The 23,185-nt window shown below is 54.7% G+C and overlaps 6 protein-coding genes across 6 annotated transcripts; 5 read left to right on the forward strand and 1 right to left on the reverse strand.

Moving 5' to 3' along the window:
- Positions 1 to 2,316: 2,316 nt before the first annotated feature.
- Positions 2,317 to 5,448, forward strand: LRP88_02731 (oxysterol-binding protein related protein OSH3; the record flags this gene model as incomplete). The annotated part of the gene is made up of 3 exons (XM_083239371.1): positions 2,317 to 2,340; positions 2,428 to 2,498; positions 2,586 to 5,448. 3 exons carry the CDS (start codon positions 2,317 to 2,319, stop codon positions 5,446 to 5,448), a joined length of 2,958 nt encoding a protein of 985 aa, XP_083104501.1.
- A 2,786-nt stretch (positions 5,449 to 8,234) lies between these two features.
- On the forward strand, positions 8,235 to 9,716 carry LRP88_02732 (Glucanosyltransferase-domain-containing protein; the record flags this gene model as incomplete). The annotated part of the gene is made up of 3 exons (XM_083239372.1): positions 8,235 to 8,355; positions 8,421 to 9,081; positions 9,137 to 9,716. The coding sequence occupies 3 exons, from the start codon at positions 8,235 to 8,237 to the stop codon at positions 9,714 to 9,716; spliced, it is 1,362 nt and encodes a 453-aa protein (XP_083104502.1).
- Positions 9,717 to 10,355: 639 nt separating this feature from the next.
- Positions 10,356 to 11,274, forward strand: LRP88_02733 (ClpP/crotonase-like domain-containing protein; the record flags this gene model as incomplete). Its single annotated transcript, XM_083239373.1, has 2 exons — positions 10,356 to 10,719; positions 10,781 to 11,274. The coding sequence occupies 2 exons, from the start codon at positions 10,356 to 10,358 to the stop codon at positions 11,272 to 11,274; spliced, it is 858 nt and encodes a 285-aa protein (XP_083104503.1).
- Positions 11,275 to 11,344: 70 nt separating this feature from the next.
- LRP88_02734 (TFIIH complex subunit TFB5) lies at positions 11,345 to 11,727 on the reverse strand (the record flags this gene model as incomplete). The annotated part of the gene is made up of 3 exons (XM_083239374.1): positions 11,345 to 11,392; positions 11,491 to 11,639; positions 11,709 to 11,727. The coding sequence occupies 3 exons, from the start codon at positions 11,725 to 11,727 to the stop codon at positions 11,345 to 11,347; spliced, it is 216 nt and encodes a 71-aa protein (XP_083104504.1).
- A 967-nt stretch (positions 11,728 to 12,694) lies between these two features.
- LRP88_02735 (uncharacterized protein) lies at positions 12,695 to 13,117 on the forward strand (the record flags this gene model as incomplete). The annotated part of the gene is made up of 1 exon (XM_083239375.1): positions 12,695 to 13,117. One exon carries the CDS (start codon positions 12,695 to 12,697, stop codon positions 13,115 to 13,117), a length of 423 nt encoding a protein of 140 aa, XP_083104505.1.
- A 3,864-nt stretch (positions 13,118 to 16,981) lies between these two features.
- Positions 16,982 to 22,123, forward strand: LRP88_02736 (uncharacterized protein; the record flags this gene model as incomplete). Its single annotated transcript, XM_083239376.1, has 1 exon — positions 16,982 to 22,123. One exon carries the CDS (start codon positions 16,982 to 16,984, stop codon positions 22,121 to 22,123), a length of 5,142 nt encoding a protein of 1,713 aa, XP_083104506.1.
- Positions 22,124 to 23,185: the final 1,062 nt, after the last annotated feature.

Genomic DNA, 23,185 nt, shown 5'->3' on the forward strand with positions numbered 1-23,185 from the left:
GAAATCAGGAATGGAACATCACCAAAACCCCCTGCGACCCCCCTATCGCCCAGAGAGGCCCCTGGCTTTCAGAAGGGATTCCTCTAAGCCACAGTGGAGTTCTTCACTCAAAGAGTGCTCCACTGGTCCCCTAAGGTTCCCTTCTAGGCCATCCGAACTGGGTCTAGCCACGGATTAGTCCATCCACCAGTTGAAGCGTCTCGAAGGCCTTGGATGCTTGGCTCGGCGACGGCGTCAGGGGCAGGTCGCGTGGATGAGACAGGGTTGAGACGAGGAACCATTGTTCAAGTCTCGGTGCGTGTTAATGGCTGGGAGAAACCTTTCACGGCCGGGTCGCTAGGCGTGATGATCCATTGTGTAAGTGGTGGTTTAGCCAATGAGCCTCCAAAACGCCAGGGCAATCTCACGAATGGATGGATATGGCCGGTTAGATCTTTCGTGAGATTTGCAATTCCACTCTACGTGTCAATAATTCCCACTTGCAGTCAATGTCAGCACGAGCGTGCATCCCAAATTGGGGCATCCGTACTCTAGAGGTAGGTACCCGACGAAAACCCCATCCACATGGATGGCTGGGTTGTTCCTGGCTAAGAGTTGGATCGATGATGGATCCATGGATGTCGGTTTATAGCGGACCTCGGTTGGGCAAACAAGCTCGCAACCCAAAAACGAGTGAACCTGGACATTATTAACGGAAACACATTAACAAACGTGACCAAAGTGACCCCAATCCATACACAGCTAGGCGTTGGTCTGTTCCTCAAAAATCTCCAGGTCTTGTCGATGATCAGCTTCAGGGTAGCAATGATGATCTATGGAGCCGGCCTCGAAATGGTGAAGTGAAGATGAGCCTGGAGTTCATGGTTTATTAATCGTGGTAACACCCATTCATAGTAGATGACTTGACGTTTGAGGGAATGGCCGGGTGTTGCTCTCTCTATCTCCCGTATTCATGGACGACTTTCTTGACAACCTGAACAATGGAGCATCTTGCACTGACCCCGAACCACACGGACGCCAGCACCACTGAACCAGTTGTGAAACTTATTGACTGGAGAAAGGACGCAAGCCACTCCCACAAATACCAGTCAATATATACGTGATCTCGAGACGGGAATTCAGTGCAAGATATCGATGCAGTGAAACAATAAGATATCGCCACTTGGCCTTGATTGAGCTTCCCACCCCCAAATGGATTAGACAAGATGCTTGGTATGCCTAGGCTGAATACCCGTCACATTAAGGTGTCATCAACGCAGGCACGGTGAACTCAAATCACCTTCCTCTAACAGAAATGGTCGCAGAAAGGTTCGGGATCCATCAAGCGACGCTGCCATGAGGTTGGCACAACGTCATAGTGCGGAAGCGAGCATACCTCACAAAAAGGCGACGGGAGTGAGTGGACTTGCTCGTAAAGAGCGGCCTCCTTCCTTTTTTTCGTATTCAACCACACAACTTCCTCGTCCACAATTCCACCAAGTTCGACGACGTCTTCCACTCTAACCCTTGCAACTCAACGTTTGGCCGTCGGCGTTTATTACAGATTGCGCAGTATCCATTGCGTTCCGACCTCCAGCCACCATCGTCGCGTCCCTTGCTAGGGTTACCTTCACTCCAACCTCCAGCATTATATCGCCTCGTCCCAGCCACACAGCCCAGCCGTCGGGATCGCGGCAATCAACTGGAGCCCTGCAACGGTTTCGCCGTGCCTTGCAAGTCCCGTCTCGCCCGACCAGAAAAAGACGGCATCTGTGGCTCTAGTGGCTCGTTGAGGTGGCTGTACTCGGACGGGACCCAATACGCGGGCACCTTTCCAACGTCAGCAAGCCTCCATTTACCCCTCCAGGGCGGCCATCCCCTGTTCAGCCCAATTCCAAGCACCACGACTACGAATATTAGTCGGTTGGATTGGTAGCTGCCTCGTGCTTCCCGGCCTACTACTGTACACGTATAGCCCACGTATAGCTCCTCCAGGCTTCCAGGCAAGACTCTTGGCTTCTGCGCCCTTAAGTACGGTCAGGCGCAGGACCGACTCGAGTTGTCAGCCACCCCTCCACACAATTCCACCTGGCCCGCGGAACCCATCACTGTCATCACATTGAGCCCTCCCAAACGCCGCCCCAGAAACTCCAAATTCTTTGCGATACCGAGCGAGCCGGCATGGACGCTTGCTAAAGACCGCAACACCACTCCCGAGCCCACCGAATTCCAAGACCGGCCTTTCCGATAGCTCTTTAAAGCACTCGTTTCTTTCCGAACGCCGAACCCTTCGATTCCCGCGCGAGGGATACGACCACCACCCACACAACTCCCAATATGGCGGGCATTGAACAACTCGAGGTTCACAGCAAGGCATGTCACCTGCCCTCTTGCGCAATGGACGATGCGCTAGGCGCTGGGCTCGAATCCTCAGCTAACACCTACTAGTCGTATATCGTCCGCTGGGTCAAGGTCGATGAAGGGAACACTCTGTCATGGAGCGTCCAACCTCACAAAAAGTCCATGTAGGAACCCGCACTTTGCGACACCCCGCGCGATCCTACCCCTCGCATTTAAACACGGCCAAAATGCTGACGCGAAAGCAGCAACTTCGGCCTGGTCAAACACCCTGGTAGCGGTGCCACGACTCTAGTGTCTTCGACGACCAGCGATTTTGATGCTGGAGCTGAAGAAACGCGTGGTACCTCAGACGGCAAGGCCAGCCGGTTTTCCAAAAAGGATATTAACGCGCAGGACCTGCTCAAGAACAAGGGCTTCATCCCCATCAAATGGATAGGCAAATGTGAGGCAGACAGGGTGTCTATTGGCACCTTCGAGGTCAATGCTGGCCAAAGTGGCATGTATGGTCTGGTATTCGACAACACATTCTCGAAGCAGACATCAAAGACAGCGACATTCGTTGTCATGACCTACCCAACAGGAGCGCCCCCTCAAACTTCCTCACACCTACCAAACCTCGCAGCAAAGGCTGGAGCTAGTCAGGTGAGTCTTGGGCGTCACAGCAGTCCCAAGCTTGACGGAGTTGCATCTGCATCGTTCGACAGTCTCCACAGCCATAAAGCTGGCGGGAAGGCGACTTCTGTCTCCGGCCGCAGCGATGGCGGCTCTTCGAGCAACTACCATGTTGGAACCCTCCACAAAAGGCGTCGCAAGAAGGGACAAGGCTACGCGCGGCGCTTCTTCTCGCTCGATTACTCGACATGTACGCTGTCTTATTACTACAACCCCAAATCGTCCGCTCTTCGTGGCGCCATCCCACTGAGTCTGGCAGCCATCGCTGCAGACGAACGACGGAGGGAAATTAGCATCGATTCGGGCGCTGAGGTCTGGCATCTCAAGGCACCCAACGACAGAGAGTTCCAGGAATGGGCTCATGCACTGGAAAAGGCCAGTCGTGTAGCCAGAGGACTGGAGACACTGGATCTTCCCACGGTGGATGAGACCAAGATAAACACTCGACATGTGTCTGTCCACCACCACCAACCCTCTCCGCATGAGGATAGGGAATGGCAACAGGTCGAGGCCCTGGTTAGCCGTGTTGTCGGGACTCGTGATGCGCTTCGCCGTCTGACGAAGGAGGTTGCGGCACAGTCAAAGCCTGTCACCAGCCCTCAATATCTCTCCCCTGGAGCCGCCAGCGCCAGCGCCAGCGCCATCGACGATAGCGACACATACTTTACCCCTACACAAGAGGCCAGACGATCATTCTGGAGACGGAAATCAAACACCCCTGCGGTATCTCCAGCCACTCTTGGCGCAACCACAGCTTCTGCTCTAGCAGTGCCTGTACCCGGAGGTGTGACCACGACCATCTCGGCGAGTGGTGCGAATCACAACAGACGACAGTCAAAGGGACTGATCCGAGAAGAAAATTCGCTCCAGGACCATTGCCAATCGCTCCTGACCGATCTCGATTCAGTTGTATCCGAGTTTACGACTCTGATCAACAACAGCAAACGTCGCCGCATGTCGGTACCTCCCTCTGCAGGCGCAGCCTCAAGAAAGAGTATAGACACCGTCTCGACAGCAGACGAGTTCTTCGACGCCGAGGACGCCAACTCTGGTGTCCTCAAGATCGACGGTAGTGAGGATGAAACCCCAGATTCAGAAGAGGGGGATGATAATGGAGATGAAGGTTCCTTCCGGGATAACTCGTCGATATCCTCGATAGGGGAGAACGACACGGTCAACGTCGACGATGCAGCTCACCTGTTCCCGGCGAAGCCGAAGAGCCTCACACCGCTACCCCTTGACCAGGTGGTTGCAAGAAGATCGACGATACCGCCCACGACGGCTCCTGCACCCAGTCTGATAGCATTCTTCAGAAAGAACGTCGGCAAGGACTTTAGCACCATCAGCATGCCCGTCACGTCGAACGAGCCCACTTCTATGTGCCAAAAGGTTGCTGAGCAACTCGAGTACGCACAGTTGTTGAACCAGGCGGCTCGGCAATCGTCTCCTACTGATAGACTGTTGTTTGTCGCAGCTTTTGCAGTTTCGCAGTTTAGTAGCGGTCGAGCTAAGGAGCGCGCAATCAGGAAGCCCTTCACCCCCTTGCTTGGCGAAACATTTGAGCTTGTCCGCACCGACAAGGAGGTTCCTGGAGGTTTCAGGCTTCTGGTTGAGAAGGTTCAACACCGACCCCTCCTCCTGGCAATGCAGGCAGACTCATCCAACTGGTCTTTCTCCCAATCACCCGCGCCTGGTCAAAAGTTCTGGGGTAAGAGCGCAGAGATCACGACTGATGGTCGCGTGCGAATTGTCCTGCGCCTCTCGAATGGATCTGAGGAGCGTTATTCGTGGAACATCGCCACCATGTTCCTGCGCAACGTGGTAATGGGCGAAAAGTACGTCGAACCCGTGGGCACAATGCACGTTGTCAACGACACTACGGGGCACAAGGCTGCCGTAGAGTTCAAGAGCAAGGGCATGTGGGGTGGACGAACTGAAGACGTCAGTGTAGAGATCTTTAGTCCAGACGGTGTCAACACCGGCAGCGGCTTGACAGGCGCATGGACAACTGGTCTGAAGACGTCTGGAAAGGGAGGCGGTCAGGAGATCTGGCGGGTGGGATCGTTGGTCGAGAACGCAAACCAGACGTATGGTCTGACAACCTTTGCCGCCAGCCTCAACGAGATAACAGAAATCGAGAAGGGCAAGCTCCCGCCCACAGACTGTCGTCTGCGCCCGGACCAGCGTGCGTACGAGCAAGGCAAGGTGGACGATGCAGAGGAAATGAAGCAAACGCTGGAGGAGGCACAACGCGGCCGTCGACGAGATCTGGAAGAGCGTGGCGAGACATACAAGCCCCGGTGGTTTGTCAAGGTGGAAAACGCACCAGAGGGCGAGGAAGTCTGGAAGCTCAAGACGGGCAAGGACAGCTACTGGGAGGAGCGGGCCAAGGGAACATGGCAAGGGGTTGAAGAGAATCTCTTCAAACTTTCTTGAAAAGAATAGCGGACACTTTGTAATTGGAATCCCTCATCTTCGTTGTCGATACCCATAGACATGTAGTAACATATTACTTCTGAACACATCTGGGCATTAGACATTCTACGCCGTGTCGTCATTGCCTGCTATGAGAGTCGAAGTGTGAAGTTGAAGGGTTCTTTTTGAAATCAAGAAATGAACCATGACGAAACCGACTTGACGATCACCTCCTAGTGTCCCGTGTAGATACCCTGATTAGGGAGCTCGGGATCCTCAAAACGGGACTGGCGTGCAATGGGACTGTCACTTCCAGTCTCCCATTGCCCTCGGGATGCCTTGCAGGGCCCAAGTCAGGCTTGGCTTCAAGATAGAGTGCAACCCGGCTCATGGGAAGGCTTTCAGGGGAGGTGGAACCCCCCACATTTTTCGAGATGAAAAGAGGGCCTTGAAGTTGCAGAGCAGGGACTGAGGGTGATTTATACAAGACCTTGGGGAGGATCTGTATATCGACATTGCTGGTCGTGAGTGGCCTGGCCTGGCTGGAGCGTTGATTAATGTACGGGATGCAACCTCGAGGCGAGTGGGCTCTGCGGATGGTCTTGTTTCACCCAGGACTAGTTCTTGGCTTTACTTGGCTGGCAGATCTTGCTTGGCTTGGCCACCCGATGCGAGCTGGCGCGGTATCCGTAGCGTGCGGCGTGGTACTGGAAGCGAAGGGGAACTTGGGATTTGCAAGGGTTTGCGAGGGCGGGTGCTTCTTGACGATCGCCCCGACGATTGAAATTTCGCAGGCCAGAGCCAACTCCACCGTCTCAGACGGAACGGGGGACAATGGGGAACAGTGCTGGATTGGGGGGTTGTTTTACGACCCATGGATCCAGTGAGAATCCATGCCAAGCGCCGTCAATCATCATCCCACTCAAGTTGAAGGAAGAACTTTGACGGACAAAGGGCACTGGAGAGAGACGGGAGTGGCAGAACGGCCCCTGAAGATCGAAGCTGCTGGAGACGACGGGTGCTTGGATTGTTTGTTAGACTCGGTCGTGTTGTGGGTGCCTCGTTTAAATGATCCATACGGAGGAGCTTGATTGATGCCATTGAACAACATTCGGTCGCTCATCATGGATGCGCTGTCAGGAGGTTGGACTGTGTTACCTGCCAGCCCCAGCCGTCCGTTGTTCAACGACTCCCACGATTAGGGAGGGAGCCTCAGGGGAAGCCGGTTTTGACGAAACACCCAATAGAGAGCGACCTCCACTTCCAACTTGCTTCAGAACCTTGGGGGGTGGGGGCGTGAAGCGATCGCAGGGGAGGGGGCGTATGTATGGGGAAGAGGAGCCCATTACGACGCTTGGTGGGGCCCAGATCCAGGATTAAGAAGAATTCGAGCTTCCACCAAGACCGAGGAACCGGAAAGTCGACAAGCGCATACTTGGAAGTGAAGCATTATTGGTCTCGAGATGCATCTTGGTCCTGCTTGAGTAGAAAAACATTGTGGCTGCGCAGTCTTGGGGATGAATGTCGATGAATCCAAAAGAGGGAAGAGGTTGGGAAGTTTTTCTCGGCGCCTTCATCGATTACGCACTCATGCTTGGAAAGATACGAGCGATGGGATGGAGGGCAGATGCTACATGGTCGTCTAGACGGTTGCTACCACTGTATCCGTGCTTGGTGGGATTTGGCGAACTCAAGGTTTATCAGGTTTGCCCTTTGGATGCAATACCGTAACCCGCCTCGCGCGCAGGATGAAGCTGTTGTTTGGTTCGTGCTGGAAGCACAGACAAGCACAAGCCTGTGTCTGTCAGGTACAGGAGCGTAGAGGATGTCGATCCTTGATAGGTTGGTTGGTCAGGTCATTGTGCTTGTGCGTGTGTGTGTGAGTGTGTGTGTGGTGCCCCAACCATCTCCTGGACACGACATGTCAGCCAGTTTGGCCAGCTTTGTTAACAACAAACACAGCAATTGCGAGCAAGAGATTATGGCCATTCTATTCGAAACACGGTCTCGACAAAGGGTATCGAGGAATGCTGGTTCCCATACGTCCAAGTCATCATCATCATGCCTTCACTCTTTCGAGATTGAGCGAAGCGTGCCAACATGCAACCAAGAGGTGGGCCCGAAATGAATGGACCAGAGGCGCCCCACGTTTAATCACGGCCTCCCAATGCCCATCCATGTGCTCGAGCTGCCAATTGATGGCGGCTGCTGGATCGTTCTGTGCGGAATCGAGCTCGGTCGTAAGATAGAGGCCCAGGAATAGAAGCCCAGATACCCCGACACCCGCCGTGATACCATCGAATACCCAGACAAAGATACCGGGATCCAATGGTCACCATCCCTTGATTTGACACAGCTCCACGGCCAGAGTTTTGGGCTTGACTGTCTGCCGCGGTCGTGTTGTTCTAGCTGCATGTACTGTACTGCACAGTCGGAGCACTCTCTCCCTCCCTCAGCTCAGCAGCTCTGGCCCGTTTTTAAATCCCATTCCAGCCTCTTCCGCATCACTCTCGTTTTCCTCTCCTTCCCTCCTTCTTTCTCCCTCCATTCGACTTGATCCCTCCATCCATTCCACCGGTTCCTTGTTGGCACGTTTGTGTTCTTCTCGCCCGGTCTTCCTTCTTCGTTGCCATTCCAACTCCCTCGTTGTTGGATCTTTCTTTTTACTTTGACTGTAATTCTCCTTCCCTCACCCAAGTCCCCTCGTTTACACCCCCGAATCGGATCGCGTCTTTCTCCAACGACCGTCTTTCTTGGACAACACCACCGCTTGAATCGTTGAAGTGCTACCGTCCAATTCATCTACAATGAAGACCGCTGCTCTTCTTTCCGCCTTGGTGGGCATTGGCGCCGTCTCGGCCACCCCTACCCTCAAGGAGCCTCCTAGCAAGCGTGCAACCCTCCCCACTGTCACGGTCTCGGGCAACGGTAAGCCCTACGATCTCATCAGATACGCCAGTGACCCCTGAAGGCCGCTAACACTCAAACCCCAGCTTTCTGGGCCGGCGATGAACGATTCTACCTTCGAGGCATTGACTATCAGCCTGGCGGTGCTTCCGCTAACAAGGACCCCTTGGCCGATACCAAGGTCTGCGAGCGCGATATTAAGAACTTCAAGGACCTTGGCGTCAATGTCATTCGTGTCTACGCTGTCGACAACACGGCCGACCACGATGAGTGCATGAAGGCGCTCAACGACGCTGGCATCTACCTCGTTCTGGATGTCAACAACCCCAAGTACTCCATCAACCGTGGCAACCCCGGTCCCTCTTACAACGCCGCCTACCTCCAGAGCGTCTTTGCCACTGTCGAGATGTTTGCTCAGTACGACAACACCCTCGCTTTCTTCTCGGGTAACGAGGTTATCAACGATGAGGAGGATACCGACAAGTCCGCTCCCTACGTCAAGGCTGTCACTCGTGATATGAGAGCCTTCATGAAGGCCCGCAAGCTCCGCCAGGTCCCTGTCGGTTACTCGGCTGCCGATGTTGCACAGAACCGAATGCAGACTGCCCACTACTTCAACTGCGGCTCCGACGATCTGCGGTCCGACTTCTTCGCCTTCAACGACTACTCTTGGTGCAACAGTGACTTCAAGACCGCTGGCTGGGATGTCAAGGTCAAGAACTTTACTGACTACGGTCTTCCCATCTTGTACGTTTCAACATCACACATTTACTTCCCCTGTTCTCTGCTAACCTCTCCTTAGCCTCTCTGAGTATGGTTGCATCAAGAACCGTCCTCGTAAGTTTGAGGAGCTCGAGGCCCTGATGAGCGACGAGATGACCGGTGTTTACTCTGGTGGTCTCATGTACGAGTACTCGTACGAGGACAACGACTTCGGTATCGTCAAGATCAGCGGCAACACCGTCAAGACCACCGACGAGTACAAGCTCTTGAAGGAGGCTCTTAAGAACTACCCCATGCCCACCGGCTCTGGCGGCGCTGCCAAGTCTACGCACGGTGTCGACTGCCCCGCCAAGGAGGATGTCTGGCAGGTTGACCCCGACCTTGTTCCCGAGATGCCCTCGCAGGCCAAGAAGTACTTTACCAACGGTGCTGGCAAGGGTCCCGGCTTCGATGGCAACGACGGCGAGGGTTCCCACTTTGAGGTCGACAGCGGTACCGCGACCGCCAGTGTCAGCGCTGGCAAGTCCACTTCTACCAGCAGTGGTTCCGAGTCTTCGGACGACGATGACGACAGCGCCGCTTCCACTCTGGACCTGGCTCCTCTTTACATCACTGGCGCTGCCACCCTCTTCACTCTGTTTGGAACCCTTCTCCTGTAAACGAGAGAGGAGGCCACTTCATTTTGTCTTTCTTGCTTTAGTCTTTGGGATTTGCCGCAAACGCCATTGGCCAGGCCCCCATAGTGATTCATGACAGGTACAGCAATATGGATGCTGTGGAGGGACGCGCTGGACTAGATGCGCTGGACACGCCGGGTTCGTCTTTTTTTTTTTTTCCACGGGAGCATTGGCGTCTAGCCCAGGATGGGTAGACAGCCGGGAAATGATTATAATGCTGTCTGGGCCCATAGTTGCCTTTTGTTTTTATAGTTGAAAATGATATCGAATAGACTTTCCTTGCTACCCGAGCCTGAGTGATTGTAATGGACCCATGATAGAACGGCGTGTCATGTCATGATGGAAGTTGATAGGACAGGACCGATGTTGATCAACAGAGCATGTGAGCCAGCTTGAGCCCCGGAGCCATCAGGTCGGGGGTTAGTTTCGGTCCGGGGAAACGAGCCTCGGCATCTCCAAGCTGGTCCCATCCGTCACTTAGTTAACTTACATGCCCGCCTGAGAGTCAAGTCTGTCTGACATGTAGTAAAACCCCGAACTGTCCTTTCTCAATTACATCTATACTCTGTCGTCTCATCATCATCTCTATTCAAATTGCTGCAGAGACACCTCCAGTTCATCATGTCGTCCAATAGCCCCCTTCCCGCCTACGCCTCATATGAGCACATGCTCGTTAGCTCGCCGGCGCCCTTTGTGGCCCACGTCGAGATCAACCGCCCGCGCAAGCTCAACGCCTTTTCGCAGGCAGTCTGGCTCGAGTTTGGGCGCGTCTTTGAGCAGCTGAGCCACGATGCTGAAGTGCGCGCCGTCGTCCTCAGCGGCGCAGGCGACCGCGCTTTCACCGCGGGCTTGGATGTGCAGGCGGCTACTTCAGACGGCATCCTCAGCGGGGGAGAGCAGGATGTTGCGAGAAAGGCAAAGGCCCTGAGAAGTCACATTGAGGAGTTTCAGGCATCTATTAGTGCTATGGAAAAGTGCGAGAAGCGTAAGTATCACGTATGTTGGAGTTGAGACGAATACTGATGATGTGGTTTGTTCTTCTACAGCTGTAATCTGTGTCGTTCATGGTATATCTATTGGCCTCGCCATCGATATTGCATGCTGCGCCGACATCCGCATCAGTGCTTCCAACACACGGTTCGCCGTCAAGGAGGTTGACATCGGCCTGGCCGCAGATATCGGCACCCTGGCGAGGCTCCCTAAGCTCGTGGGCTCGACGTCGTGGGTCAAGGACGTGTGCCTCACGGCGCGGGACTTTTCGGCGCAGGAGGCTCTGTCGGTGGGCTTCGTGAGCCAGGTTCACGAGGGCAAGGGGGCGGCTGTGCAGGCCGGGGTGGCTCTGGCGGCGACGCTGGCGAGCAAGAGCCCGGTCGCGGTGCAGGGGACAAAGGAGTTGCTGAACTACGGGCGCGATCACAGCGTTGATGAGAGTCTGCGGTACACAAAGGTGTGGAATGCGGCGGCTGTGCAGAGCAAGGACTTTTCGCAGGCGCTGATGAGTGGGCTGAAGAAGACGAAACCGAGATTTGAGAAGCTGTAGAAGATTGGGGTGTTGTAGAGGTATCGCGGTGCTGGCGTTTGGCTAGATCGTCGTCGTTCGTGTTCGACGACTACTCGGAGCCAGACTCTTCCTCGGGAGGGAGGTTCTCCTTGAGACGCTGTGTGTGTGTTAGATAAAAGATGATCACCAACAAGGCGCAGCATGCTCTAAGCCAGAGTCGTTGGCGCTGGGCAGAGGCTTTGTAGGTAGACGCACATCTTCTAGTTTTGCCTTGAGCATGGAAACCATGTTCTCCTTGACCACGACGCGTTCATCGTCCAGATCCTCAATGATGTAATCGTGGTTCGTGCTGTCGATGCTAACAATGATGGACTTGATCGAAGGGTCGCATTCGATAAGAACGCCTGGAATCGCAAGGGGTATTGGTTAGCTTGGGGGGCAGTAGAAAAGCCTATTACGTGAGTGTACCGTACCTCTGATCGCGCGAGGCATGATGGGCTGTACTCGGCGGTGCAAAAAACCGTAGGTCGGCGTCTGGGTTGGTTTGGGGTCGTATGAAGGAGGCGTATTCGCAGCGTCGAGAAGAGTTGAAATACGCTGAACCACTCCGTTCACGTCGAGAGTTTGGTGGAGCCCGGAGCTGGAGCCTTGAATACGCACGGACCAGGTTCAACTCAGCGCTAGCGGCAGCGGAGAAGCCTTCCAGATTCCCCAGAATGAGGAATCAAGTCACATTCCTCGTGATAACAGCTTCTCGTCAGCGCCTGCGCCTCGACAAAGCCACTCTCGAAAGAAGACGGCCGAACACGAAGGCCTAGAAGATGCCCGATGTCTCTGAAGGTCCATGTATTCATGATAGTGTCTTGTGACTGATCTGGCGTGTTGGATTAACAGAATCATGTATGACAAATACGTGCAGAACAAACCTGAACTGCTCTAAACCTTGTGCCTTGCACCGTTACGCTTCCAGGTCAATGACAGGTGACAATCGCCTCCCCCCCCCCCGCGCTACAGTTGCATGCCGCAGAACCCGATTCGCGTCCACCAACACATCCCAAAGATCCAAGCCACGAATATGAAGTCACACAACGGGTCGGCCGGCTTTCTTAACTAAGGGGGAGGCGAAAAGGACGCAACAACTACAAATGGACCGCTGCCCACCCCAACCTTGATGTCGTGAACAGCTGATGACGTGAAGCTACGCAAGTCTCTGACGTTTTTATTCATCCCGCTTTTACTGCTCCTCTTTCTGATTCTCTGATATTCACCTTGCAGACGACAAGGAACATTGTGAGAGGGCATCTTATCTACATATCACTGAGACATCACACGATCACGAGGCCTCAAGAGCTTCTACACTTTATAAGCTTATCGCCGGCTGTTGAATCATTAAAACCGCCTACCTGGCTTGGATAACTTGGCCGAGTGAACACTACACGAATCATCACCTACACACAAAATGTCATCAAACGACAACAACGACGACGACTTCTCCATTTCCGATAGGCCCTTTGCCTGGATAATCATTCCCCTAGCCGTCATCATCATAATCGGCTGCATCGCAACCCTTATCCAAGTGCGCCGACGCCGACGCCGCCGTCAACAGCAATGGGCCGGACAAGGGCCCCGCGTGCTAGGCCCTCCTCCGGGACGTCTATTCGGCGCAACCGGAACCCGGGGGAACGGCCGCCGCGGGCCGTGGGCCGGAACAAGATCCCAAGAGGGTCTCAACGAGCTGGGAGAGGCGCCGCCGCCGTACGACGGCAAGAAGGAGAGGCAGGATCCCGTGGAGCTGCGGGATCTGGAAGCTGGAGGCAGTCCGCCCGAGTACCCTGCTGTGCCGGGGCCGGCTGTGACGAGGGATAGTCGGAGGGGAGAGTGATGCTTTTTCATGATACCAATATGGGTCTTTTTTGTTATGGATGGGTCTGCTTTTGGATACCTTTTGTTTGGTGTTTGGGCTGGGCAGCGTTTTGATGATATCTGATTGATGCTTTATGGATTAACGGATCTTGATAGAGCACTTGCGATGTGCACAGCATATGAATAATCTGATTAATGTGAATATGGCCTTGTGGGCCAAGTTTTGGATGTACACCAAAAACGGCGTTCTGGTCTGGACATGATGTAGTGTATCCATAATGCAAGGGCTTTCGGAACTCTTGCGGTACGACTCGAATAAGTAAGAATGTACGGAAACGGACAATCTGCTCGGTTTTCGGTTTGAATCAAGGCATCGGGTAAATGGGGTTGTACGAGATCGCCGGTGCGACTTGAGATACAATGAAGCATCGGCTAGATACATGTTGACGGAGCTGTTTGAGCTTGTGGGTGTGTTTGAAGGACCCTTGCAGTAGACTGACTAAACACGGCAAAAGAGTGTGTGAATTGTCCAGGGTCGCAGTAAAGGCCGCGGTAGTTAGAAGCCAGGGTGTGTGAGCTCATAGGACCTGATCTGTACTTTCAACCCATGATGAAAGTCTCACCACTCGACGCTCGAATCGACATCTTCACAGGCTACCGACTTGTAGCGGTGTGTTTGAAACAGAGGCCTCCCTCACTCTGCTGCTGCCGGGCATACGCGGAGGGGCGATGCTACTCCTGCAGATAGAGACGCCTCAGCGTCAGAGAGCTGAGGAAAAAAAAACCTGTGGATGCTCGCTCACTGCTTGCTTCGAGGTGAGACAGGCAGAACGGCTGTTGTCTCAGAGGCGGGACTCCAGGGATGTCCCATGTCTTGGGGTGTGTCTCGCATGGTGCCGTGGTATGCTTTCCCCTCTGTCTGACTGGGGGAAAAGAGGACCCATCTCTGAGTTTTTGGCGAAAAATCGCATCTCGCAACTCGAGGCTGTAATAGTTAATAGTAAGCCTCACTTTGTTGAGTGTTGAACGGAGATTAAACCACCAGACGAGCCATAGTCGGTGCTGGGGGAAGAAATAATGCGGGAGGCTGGCCGGCTTTTCTTTTTTGACCGTGTCACTCTCAAGCAAGGGCTGATCCGTGATTGATTGACGTGTTGCCAAGCCCCTTGTGCTTGCCAACGATACGAAAAGGAGGAGGTTGAACCCGAATGTGGGCTCAGACCGACTAATTGAGTTTTTTTGCTCTCTATGCGAACATGAGAGAATCGGGTTTGTCAACTTGTTGAAGAGAGCAAAGTGGACGAACTCCAGATAGGACTAGGTTCTTTGTTAGCTTGACCTGCTCGAGAACTGGCATAGTCGGCGTCACGCTAGGTTGGATGTTGTGGATGTTGCTGTTTCCAGAAGTTTCCTGTGTACTTGTGACAATACGGAGTAGTATGTTATTGTTTGGGACGATGTAGTATGAGATCACACTCATCGTGCCAACTACGGAGTACAGAGCAATAGGAGCATCGAAAGTTGGCAAAGTCGAGGTGGATGAGACCTTCAGCCCTACAATCCACTTGTAAGGTTCCAGTAGAGGACTCGGAGGAAATTGAACCTTTTCGGACCCTTGGAGGCGACTCAAAGAACCATGTTTAATCGAGTGATTGCGAAGCCCAGTTCTGGCGCCAATTGAACATCAGTGAGTGACAAGCAAAAGACAGGGTGTGTCTTCCCATGCCCAAAGCGCATGCAGCAACTGTCACAGATGTCATGGATCCCATTTGATCTGAGCGCAAGGATTTGAGGCTCACTCAGGTGATTTCTTGCCTCCGCTCCGTCTCCCGGGGCCACCATGGGAAGCGAGGCTTTTCCTCTTTCGGGTCCCGGACTCTGGGGCCGTGGCGCTGGGCCGAGGACGGGCAAAATATTTAACTGACCGGGGTGTTGAAGAAGGACGGACGTTCTTTTGACAAAGAGGCGCTCTTGTTGATGAAGCGCTTTTGACAAGAAAAAAAAAACAAAGCTGTCGGTTTCCTGGAGGCTGGGCCCATCAGTTCTGACCCGTCTGGGGTCAACCCTGCAGCGAGGCAGACTGATGGGACGAATCCACGAGTTATTGTGCATGGCAGCCCAACGGTCATCGACCTTGTCTTGTTCCTGTCGAATAGAGAGGGCTGGCTTGGCCGTCACCACCATGGCAACGGCAGACACTTTGACTACGGCTTGAATTCTAGCGGCAGCTCATACTCACAGGCTGCTCTCATCCAAAGGCTTGCTCGTCCCATCCATCACTCACATCGTCCGTCTCAACGAACGAACGCCGTCAGGCCTCGTCTGCATGTGCGATGCACGTTCTGCTTCTGCGCTGCACCTCTGGGGTTCCTTCTCGTGTCGGCGACCGGCCATCCATTGGCAGAGAAACCACCATGGTCGGCCGGGCGGTAGCGCTCCTTGGCCCTCGGTGGCTCGTGGGCTAGCACATCCGGAGGACGGGACCCCCGGCCGCCGGGCGCTATTGGACCAGCGCTCCGGCAGCGCCAGCTCATCACCCCCCTCTAGAACGCACTAGGGCCAGAAAATCCCCCATCCCGATTGCTTCCTCCCCGCCGCTAGATCCATTTTCCATGGATGCTGCTGTGCTGTGATGTGCTGTGTGCGTTGTGCTTTGCTGTGCGTGCTGTAATTTGATGGAGCAAGGGAATCGAGAGAGCTGAAGCTGGATGGATAGCCACTCATCACTCGACTCGGTTTGTTCAAGAGAATAAACAAAGCCTGCCGAGATTGAGCGTCCCGTCTTTCGACAAACTGCTTCCCGTCTCTTCCTTGACAATACTGTACGGAGTAGACGACGGGCAAACCTAGAAGCCGGTCATCGACACGACGACATCATCAGCAGCAGCAGCATCAGCAAACTAAAGTAAAGACGGAACAACGGACAGCTTCCTTTCAAATCTTGTCTCCTATTCCTCCGCTGCTAAAACCACGCACGACGTCGCAATCTGCAGTTCCCGTTTTTCCCAGCCTCCAAACTTCCACCTTGGGACCGAGTACCAACCTCCTCTCTTCTCATCACCGTCAGGGCGGTTAAACTTGGGTCTGCTGCACCCTAAATTGATTGCTTCCCTCTTTTTTTCGAACTTTCCCAAACAAGGCTTGCTCTTTTTTATTACTACTCTACTATTTTATTTTAATCCTTATTTACTCGGGGCTGGGATTTGCATTGGATTGCGGCTCGCTTCCGTCCGTCTGACTGGGCTGTACCTAAATTGCGCTGGTTGCTGCGGTTGCAAGAGTTGGCCCGCCCCCCCCCCCAAGTCCCCAAGGACGGTTCAAGGCGACACCCACCCACCCACACCCTCCGCCCGCGCCCACGCCGCATCCGAAACCCTTCCCCAAATATTTCCCTTTCGCTCTCGATTAATCGCCCCAAGGCTTCCGCAGCCAGGTCCTCCGAGAGTGAGAGTGATATTGTAAGTTATCGACTGCTACGTGCGAGGTCGAGTTTTGATTAATTTTTCCTACGGTTATCTGTCCTTGTGTAAGTCTATTCCCTTCTGACTGCCCCCTCTTCATGAGCCGATTCAGGTCTTGGTGGCGATTCATCGCTCTCCACCATTGGCCTACACCGTTGCCTTTTTGCTCGTGCCCGTCGCTCGCCCTAGCTTGAGAAATGCTGACCTCTCTTTCGTCTTTAGACACTTTTGTCCTGCGATTTCTTGACCGTCAAACATTCCACATGTATTGAGAACCGCAAATCCATTAATCAACAACCCCCTGCGCCCCCTTCCACCCCGAGAAGGCCCTTGGGTGATACTCTGCATCCGCTCCGGATCGCAGGCCTGGGAAGAAAAGGGCCCCGACACTTTACCACCTCAATCACCTCACCAGATCAACGATGGGCGTCACCTCGAGAAAACCTCTCCCACTCCCCGCCCCTACCGAAACCGAGACTACCAACACCACGCCCACCGAGTTGACGACGGGGGATGAGGTGAAGCCCGACGACGGCAAGTCTTCATACTCCATCCCCGAGGACGGAACTCCCGTCACCATCGCAACCCGACACAAGGCCAGCAAATCACAGACCTCGTTGCTCATCGAATACTTTGAGGGAGGCAAGCCTGCCTCTGGCTCCGCCAGCGAGCGTCGTCCAAGTGTCCGTGTTCGCCTGACACCATCCAAGAGGGGCCGCAACGACCACCATCTCCAAGTCACAGAGACCAAGGGCACTCGCAACGCCTCCGTGACTCGACGGATACCTCTGGACCTGCATCACCTCGACTACGACGAGGACGGAAACAGTATGAGCTCCTATGCTTCTGCCACCGAGGAGTCCAATGTCTCCAGGAACCCAATCGATATTGAGATTGATCGGAGCCACCGACGTCGGCGACCTGCCAGTCCGTTGATTCCTTCAGAGAGCTACACCGTCAACCCCTCAGAAATCTCCGCTATCCCATCAGACAGCTTCCTCGACGGCGATGCCAAGGGCAGTCTGAACAGCCCTACTGGAACCCGCGATATGTCATCATCAGCCGTTGGCACTGGTGCACTCGCAGCCGCCGCTGTGGACGAGATCAAGAGCCGCAAGAGTCGAAACAGAGACCGGTCAAAGGTGTCGTCGTCTGAAAAGTCGAGGGAAAAGTCGACGTCTGAACGAAAGCGACGACCCAAGAGCAGAACCAGCAGCGTCACTGAGCGGACGGCCGAGGAACTTAAATCCCCCCGTCGTCGCTCCAGCAAGAGCCATCAGGAATCCGTTGTGTCAGGTGCTGACACGAGTGTCTTATCCTCTAATCTCTCTCCGAGCCACCGCACGTATGAGACACATTCCACACGCTCAGGTGCCTCCAAGGCCTCGTCAATCAACAATCCTAAGCTCCTGGAGACGGTCGAGGATGCCATCCGTCGCCTGATTCTGCCCGAGCTTAGTGCGCTCAAGCGCGAGCAGAGCAAGAGAGAGGGTCGCCGCGATTCCTTTACGTCGTCTGGAACGTCTGTATCAAGGGATGAGTTTACCCCAGACCGCCGGCGGTCCTCGGGTCAGCGCAGCGACATCAAGGCTGGGCGCAATAGGGAGGCCCGTCATGAGCTCGACGACAGCTCTCTCATCAGCAATGAATCGGTTGATCAGTATGACGACCATGTTACACCTAAGCGCAGCGGCGACCTGCTCAAGTCTGCTGCCATTGGTGCCGCTGCTGCCTCCTCCGTTACTGCCGCCTCCTCACTGCTGGATGACAAGTCCCAAACTTCAGATCTGAAGCCGAGAGAGCGGAGGCGTCGCAAGGCTGAGGCTGCCCGTAGCCGAAGTATGGGACGTGACCAATATTCTGGAGACTATGACGATGCTCCTGTGCCCCCGATGCCTCTTATGAGCGAAATCAACGGCACGGAACTGACCCGGACATCCATCCGCTCCGCCGACACAGACAGGCCTCACTCAGCCACCGAGGAGATTACTCCTCTTCAAAACGTTTCTCACATGGACGGTTCTGATTCTGATATGCCAACACCAACACGATCTCCCAATCTCGAGAGCACCCTGTCTACACAGCATGCCAATGTCTCTCACGGTGATCTGACTGCTCTGCCGCGCGGGAAGAAGGAGTACATCGACGAGTATGAGACTGACGAGTATGGAAACAAGGTTCCCATTGACCATGGTGACCAGTACGGCGAGGATGATGGCGACGACATTTCTGACGTGGGCGAGTTTGAGGGTTACGACAACTCCTACTTTGCTACTCAGGACGTCCCTCCACCTCTGAAGTATGTGCCATATCAAGCAGGTGCCCGCGGTCTGAGCCCGATTCCCAGCGTCTCTGGCTACACCGAGGGTGGCAGTGAACACCAGCCTCGCAACTCTAGGAGCATGCACTCGACCAGTGACGCCTACTACGAACGATCGGAGAACCCCCGCAACAGTCGTTCTACTGCTTCTCTGAGCTCCATTCGTGCTAGGGAGCTTGAGCAGATGTCTCCTCGAAGCTCTGGCATGGACTACCGGAACACGACCTATACCGACGAGTCGGGTTACAACCGCAACACCACTTACACCGACGACAGCGAGCTGGAGAAGGTCACATCTGGACAGGCGGTGCAAGGCGTTGGTGCCACCAACCCCAACATTGTTCACCCCCCTCTGGGAGTCGAGTCGGCTGTGGCCTCCCTGGTTGACGGTTCGATGCTTGATCAGTCCGTCCTTACCGGCGCCTCCTACAACGACTATAATGGTGGCCGAGATTCGACACTGTCATATGACGAGCAGTCAAGGACTTACAGCAGCCGTGGATTGAGCCCTGGCGAGCGTTACACGGACAACCAGAGCGAGTCTTCTAGGCATGCTACACCCAGCGCTGTTTCTCGCAACAGATCACCTCGAGAGTTCACTGAGTATGAGCTCGATGAGCATGGCCGCAAGGTTGCCCGACCCAAGTCTCCCACTGCTGCTGAGGTGGCTATCACATCTGGAGCTGTTCTGGCCCTGAAGGCCGCCCAAGGCAAGAAGCAGGCGGCTGCCGAGGGATCTGCCCAGGGAGAGTTCCAACCAGCTGGTGTGGCCCGAAACAAGTCCTTTAAGGAGCGCACACTCGAGGGTCACGAGCCTCGCAACACTCCCGCCCACAGTATCGACCGTCTGTCCTACGAGGAGCTCCCCAAGATGAGCGCAACTGGCGTTCCCGACTTCCACGACCCCATGCCCGAGATTGGGTACGTTGACGATGATGCTCACACCAACCCCTCGGTTGTTCAAGAGCGCCTGGATGGCGAGGATCGAGGCCATCTCTCCTCTGGCCGGGTAACTCCTACTCCACTGAATGTTGGTGAGCAACAGGAGGCTGCCCGCAGCAAGAGTGCAGCAAGCAGCCACGGCCCAGGGGCTGCAGAGATTGCTGGTGCGGCGGCTCTTGGCGCTGCCGCCGGAATGGCTGCCGGCCACGGTCATATCCGCGAGCCCAGCCACGACCATGATGAATGGCGATCTTCCGATGACCGCAAGCGGGATACTCTCGTGACGAACCCCTACGAGGACGCCAGCCCGATTGCCAACCCTGCTCTGAACGAGAACCTTCTCGGTGCTCGTGGTCTCAATGCCTCGTATGGCGTCCCCTACCATACTGGAAGCCCTGGATTCGGCCAAAAGTATGACGAGGGATACATGTCCAACGGCAACAACAGGACTCCCGATCTCCCTCCCAAGGTCAAGCCTCTGTCTATTCCCGGATCTCCCCACCTTGGAGGTGACGACCCCTTTTATGCCCCTATGGCCAAGGACGCTCGCCATCTCAGCGGCATGTCCCAAGGCATGGCATCTCCCTTCTACGATGCTGCTACTGGCCAGGGAATTGACCGCATTGAGAACAAGGACATTGTCGCTCTTATGCAACATCTCATGGTCCGTGATGCCCAGCGAAGTGCTCGCGATACCGAGATCGTGGCTCTGCTCATGAACTCTGCTCTGGAGATGCGAACTTCTCTCAACGAGCTGAAGAACCTCGTCCAGGACACCAGCGACGATGTCATCTTTGCTGGTGTTGAGAACACGGAGAAGCTCCAGAGGGCCATCAATGGCCCACGCCCCTACCCTGGTCCTCGCTCAATCCAGAGCAGTTCTCAGCTTGACACCCTCAACGAGGCTGCTGCCAAGAAGAACCTGTTCAAGCGTGCCCTTCAGGGTCTCAGCAACAAGGGAACTAGTGATTTCAAGCGCATTGAGGAGATCCTTATCCAGATCCTCGGCGAAGTGGACGTTCTCAAGACTCAGACAGCCCCGCCTGTTTCTACCACCGGCGGACGCGGCTCTTCGTTCGACAACCTGCACCCTGAGGGTCATTATGAGCAGGACCGAGGCTATGAGCCTGAAGGCAACTCGACCATCACCCCCAGCCAGTCAGGCCACCTCTCTCTGTCCCAGTCACGATCACGACTTGGAGGTGATCGCAAGGTCTCTGACAACCGCATCAGCACCGTCGCTGAGCACGAGGGCGAGTACGAGTTCGACCACCCCAGCCCAGCTGCCGAGCGGACCAACAGCAACGTCTTGACACCAAGCCGTTCGGGCTTCCGCGGTAGCTCTGTCCCTCTCGAGACGCCTCCTCAGCCCCCAGTAGGAGCTCAGCCCATGAGCAACGACAACACCCCTCGCACAGACAAGTCGAAGAAGCACAAGTCTGGTGGCTCAACGAGCTGGCTGCCCAAGTTTTCTCGATGGTCAGGAACCACAGCCTCTAGTATGGGCAAGGCTTTCCGCGGCAAGAAAGACAAGTATGACGACTTTGCCCATTCGCGATCTGCCTCTAGCCTTGGCTCATACGACGAGGATGGATACCGCACCAACGCCTACGGCGAGGACAGGCTTCACACGGGACTCTCGGATCAGGAGCTCGCAGCAGCACCCACTGCCAGTGGAGCTAACCCCACGGTTACTCTGCGTGAGCGAACCATGTCCCCCGGGGATGCTCCCAAGTACAAGGTTCACCGAAACTCGCTGAACCTGCAGCACCCCCAACCCAGACAGGGCCAGACTGAGCGTTTCCGAAATGCCCTCGAGTTCTCGGCTCAAGAGTACAACGTCCCCATGACCCCTAGGTCGGCAGACTGGGGCGGCTCAGTATCCAGCTTGAACCAGCTGGGACAGAACCCCAACAGATACAGCATGGCGTCTTCCGGAGGCGCACCACGGGACCCAGAGTACTGGACCACCTCCCCAACTGGCCCCCCCCGGCCTCCCAAGGAGCCCATTGAGCCCACAGGCAGTCCCTCGAACCCAAACGCGCCGCGGGGCGCCCGCATTTCACAGCTGGCCAAGAGCAGCCCTGTGCCACACCCCAGCGACGAGAGCGGGTATGGGACGATGAGCGGGACCCATGTCAGTCACTACACCAGCAGCCCCAAGCCCGAGAACCGCAACTTGAACGCCGCTTTGGGAGCTCCCACTCGACGACCTAGCGGGCCGCGAGCCATGACCCCCAAGAGCCCTGAGCAAGAAGCGCAGCGACGCAAGAGAGGTATGTCCAAGAGCCATCTGATTTGAAGAGCTCCAACTAACTGTTTAATTAGACACCTTTGGTAGTGTTACCTCGCGCAACACGGATGACACGGAGACCTTTTAAAGGTTTTGTCTGTGAACCGCATTCCCCCGCTGTTGTCGAATCTAAGAATGAAGCAACCATCAACTTCTCGACACAGCCTTTGAATCTACATATTGGGGTTTGACAGGACATGCCTGTCAGACGCACGGTTTTACAAAGAAAAGACTCGCCTATAGACTGAAGGAGGATGACCAGCCGAAGGAGAGGCGGGCAACTCTGATCACATAATGACTGATAAGCATATTGGGTGTTGGAAAATACGAAAAAAAAAAAGAAGGGGAAAAGCGATGGGAGGAGGAGGATCATCGATCGGATTTTGCATCAAGGGGCTTCTGCTTCAATTCTTGACGACGACATGACTTGGCTGTCTGGTTTCAGCAAAGCGATTGCTTTTTGCGGGGGCATTTGGACTGGATATTTTTTTACGGGCAGGGAAAGGCAAGGCAAGGCAAGGCAATGTAAGGAAGGGGATAGGAGGAAGATGAGGGTATCTCGCGAGCGTATGTTGGGTTTGATGTGTGCTTGGGCACTCTTCAAGTTAGATAGGTTTTAGCTGTAGTTTTGTGATAGATACCACATGGGTTGTAATTGGGGGACGAATGAGGAGGGGATTGAATTGACAAGGGAGATTCTGATGAACTGAGTCCGTTTCATTGAATGTGATGTCCTACAAGATGGGAGCAACCTACAGGGATCGAGTGTTGACCGTGTTGATAGGGTGGATCAGTCAGTCTGGGGCTAAAAGTGGATCTCCGGGGAGACTTGCATAACTCCGGGGCTCCGAGGTCGGTGCAAGGCTACTAGTGCGGAACTACTCCAGACTGGGGCGTCAGCGAATGGCGGGGAGCCAATATCAAAAAAATCCATGAAAAAGGGCTCGACGTGCAGTTCAGCATCAAACAGCGGTATCTTTCTGCGTCTGTTGATACTCATAATATTCTAGACTTGTCTATACTCGGGCAGCCAGTATTTGTGTTTTGTCTTATCTTTATCTTCTTCTCTTC

The sequence above is a fragment of the Fusarium phalaenopsidis genome (assembly GCF_050370095.1).
Source record: "Fusarium phalaenopsidis strain FUZ10S chromosome Unknown contig_32286, whole genome shotgun sequence".
Taxonomy (NCBI): domain Eukaryota; kingdom Fungi; phylum Ascomycota; class Sordariomycetes; order Hypocreales; family Nectriaceae; genus Fusarium; species Fusarium phalaenopsidis.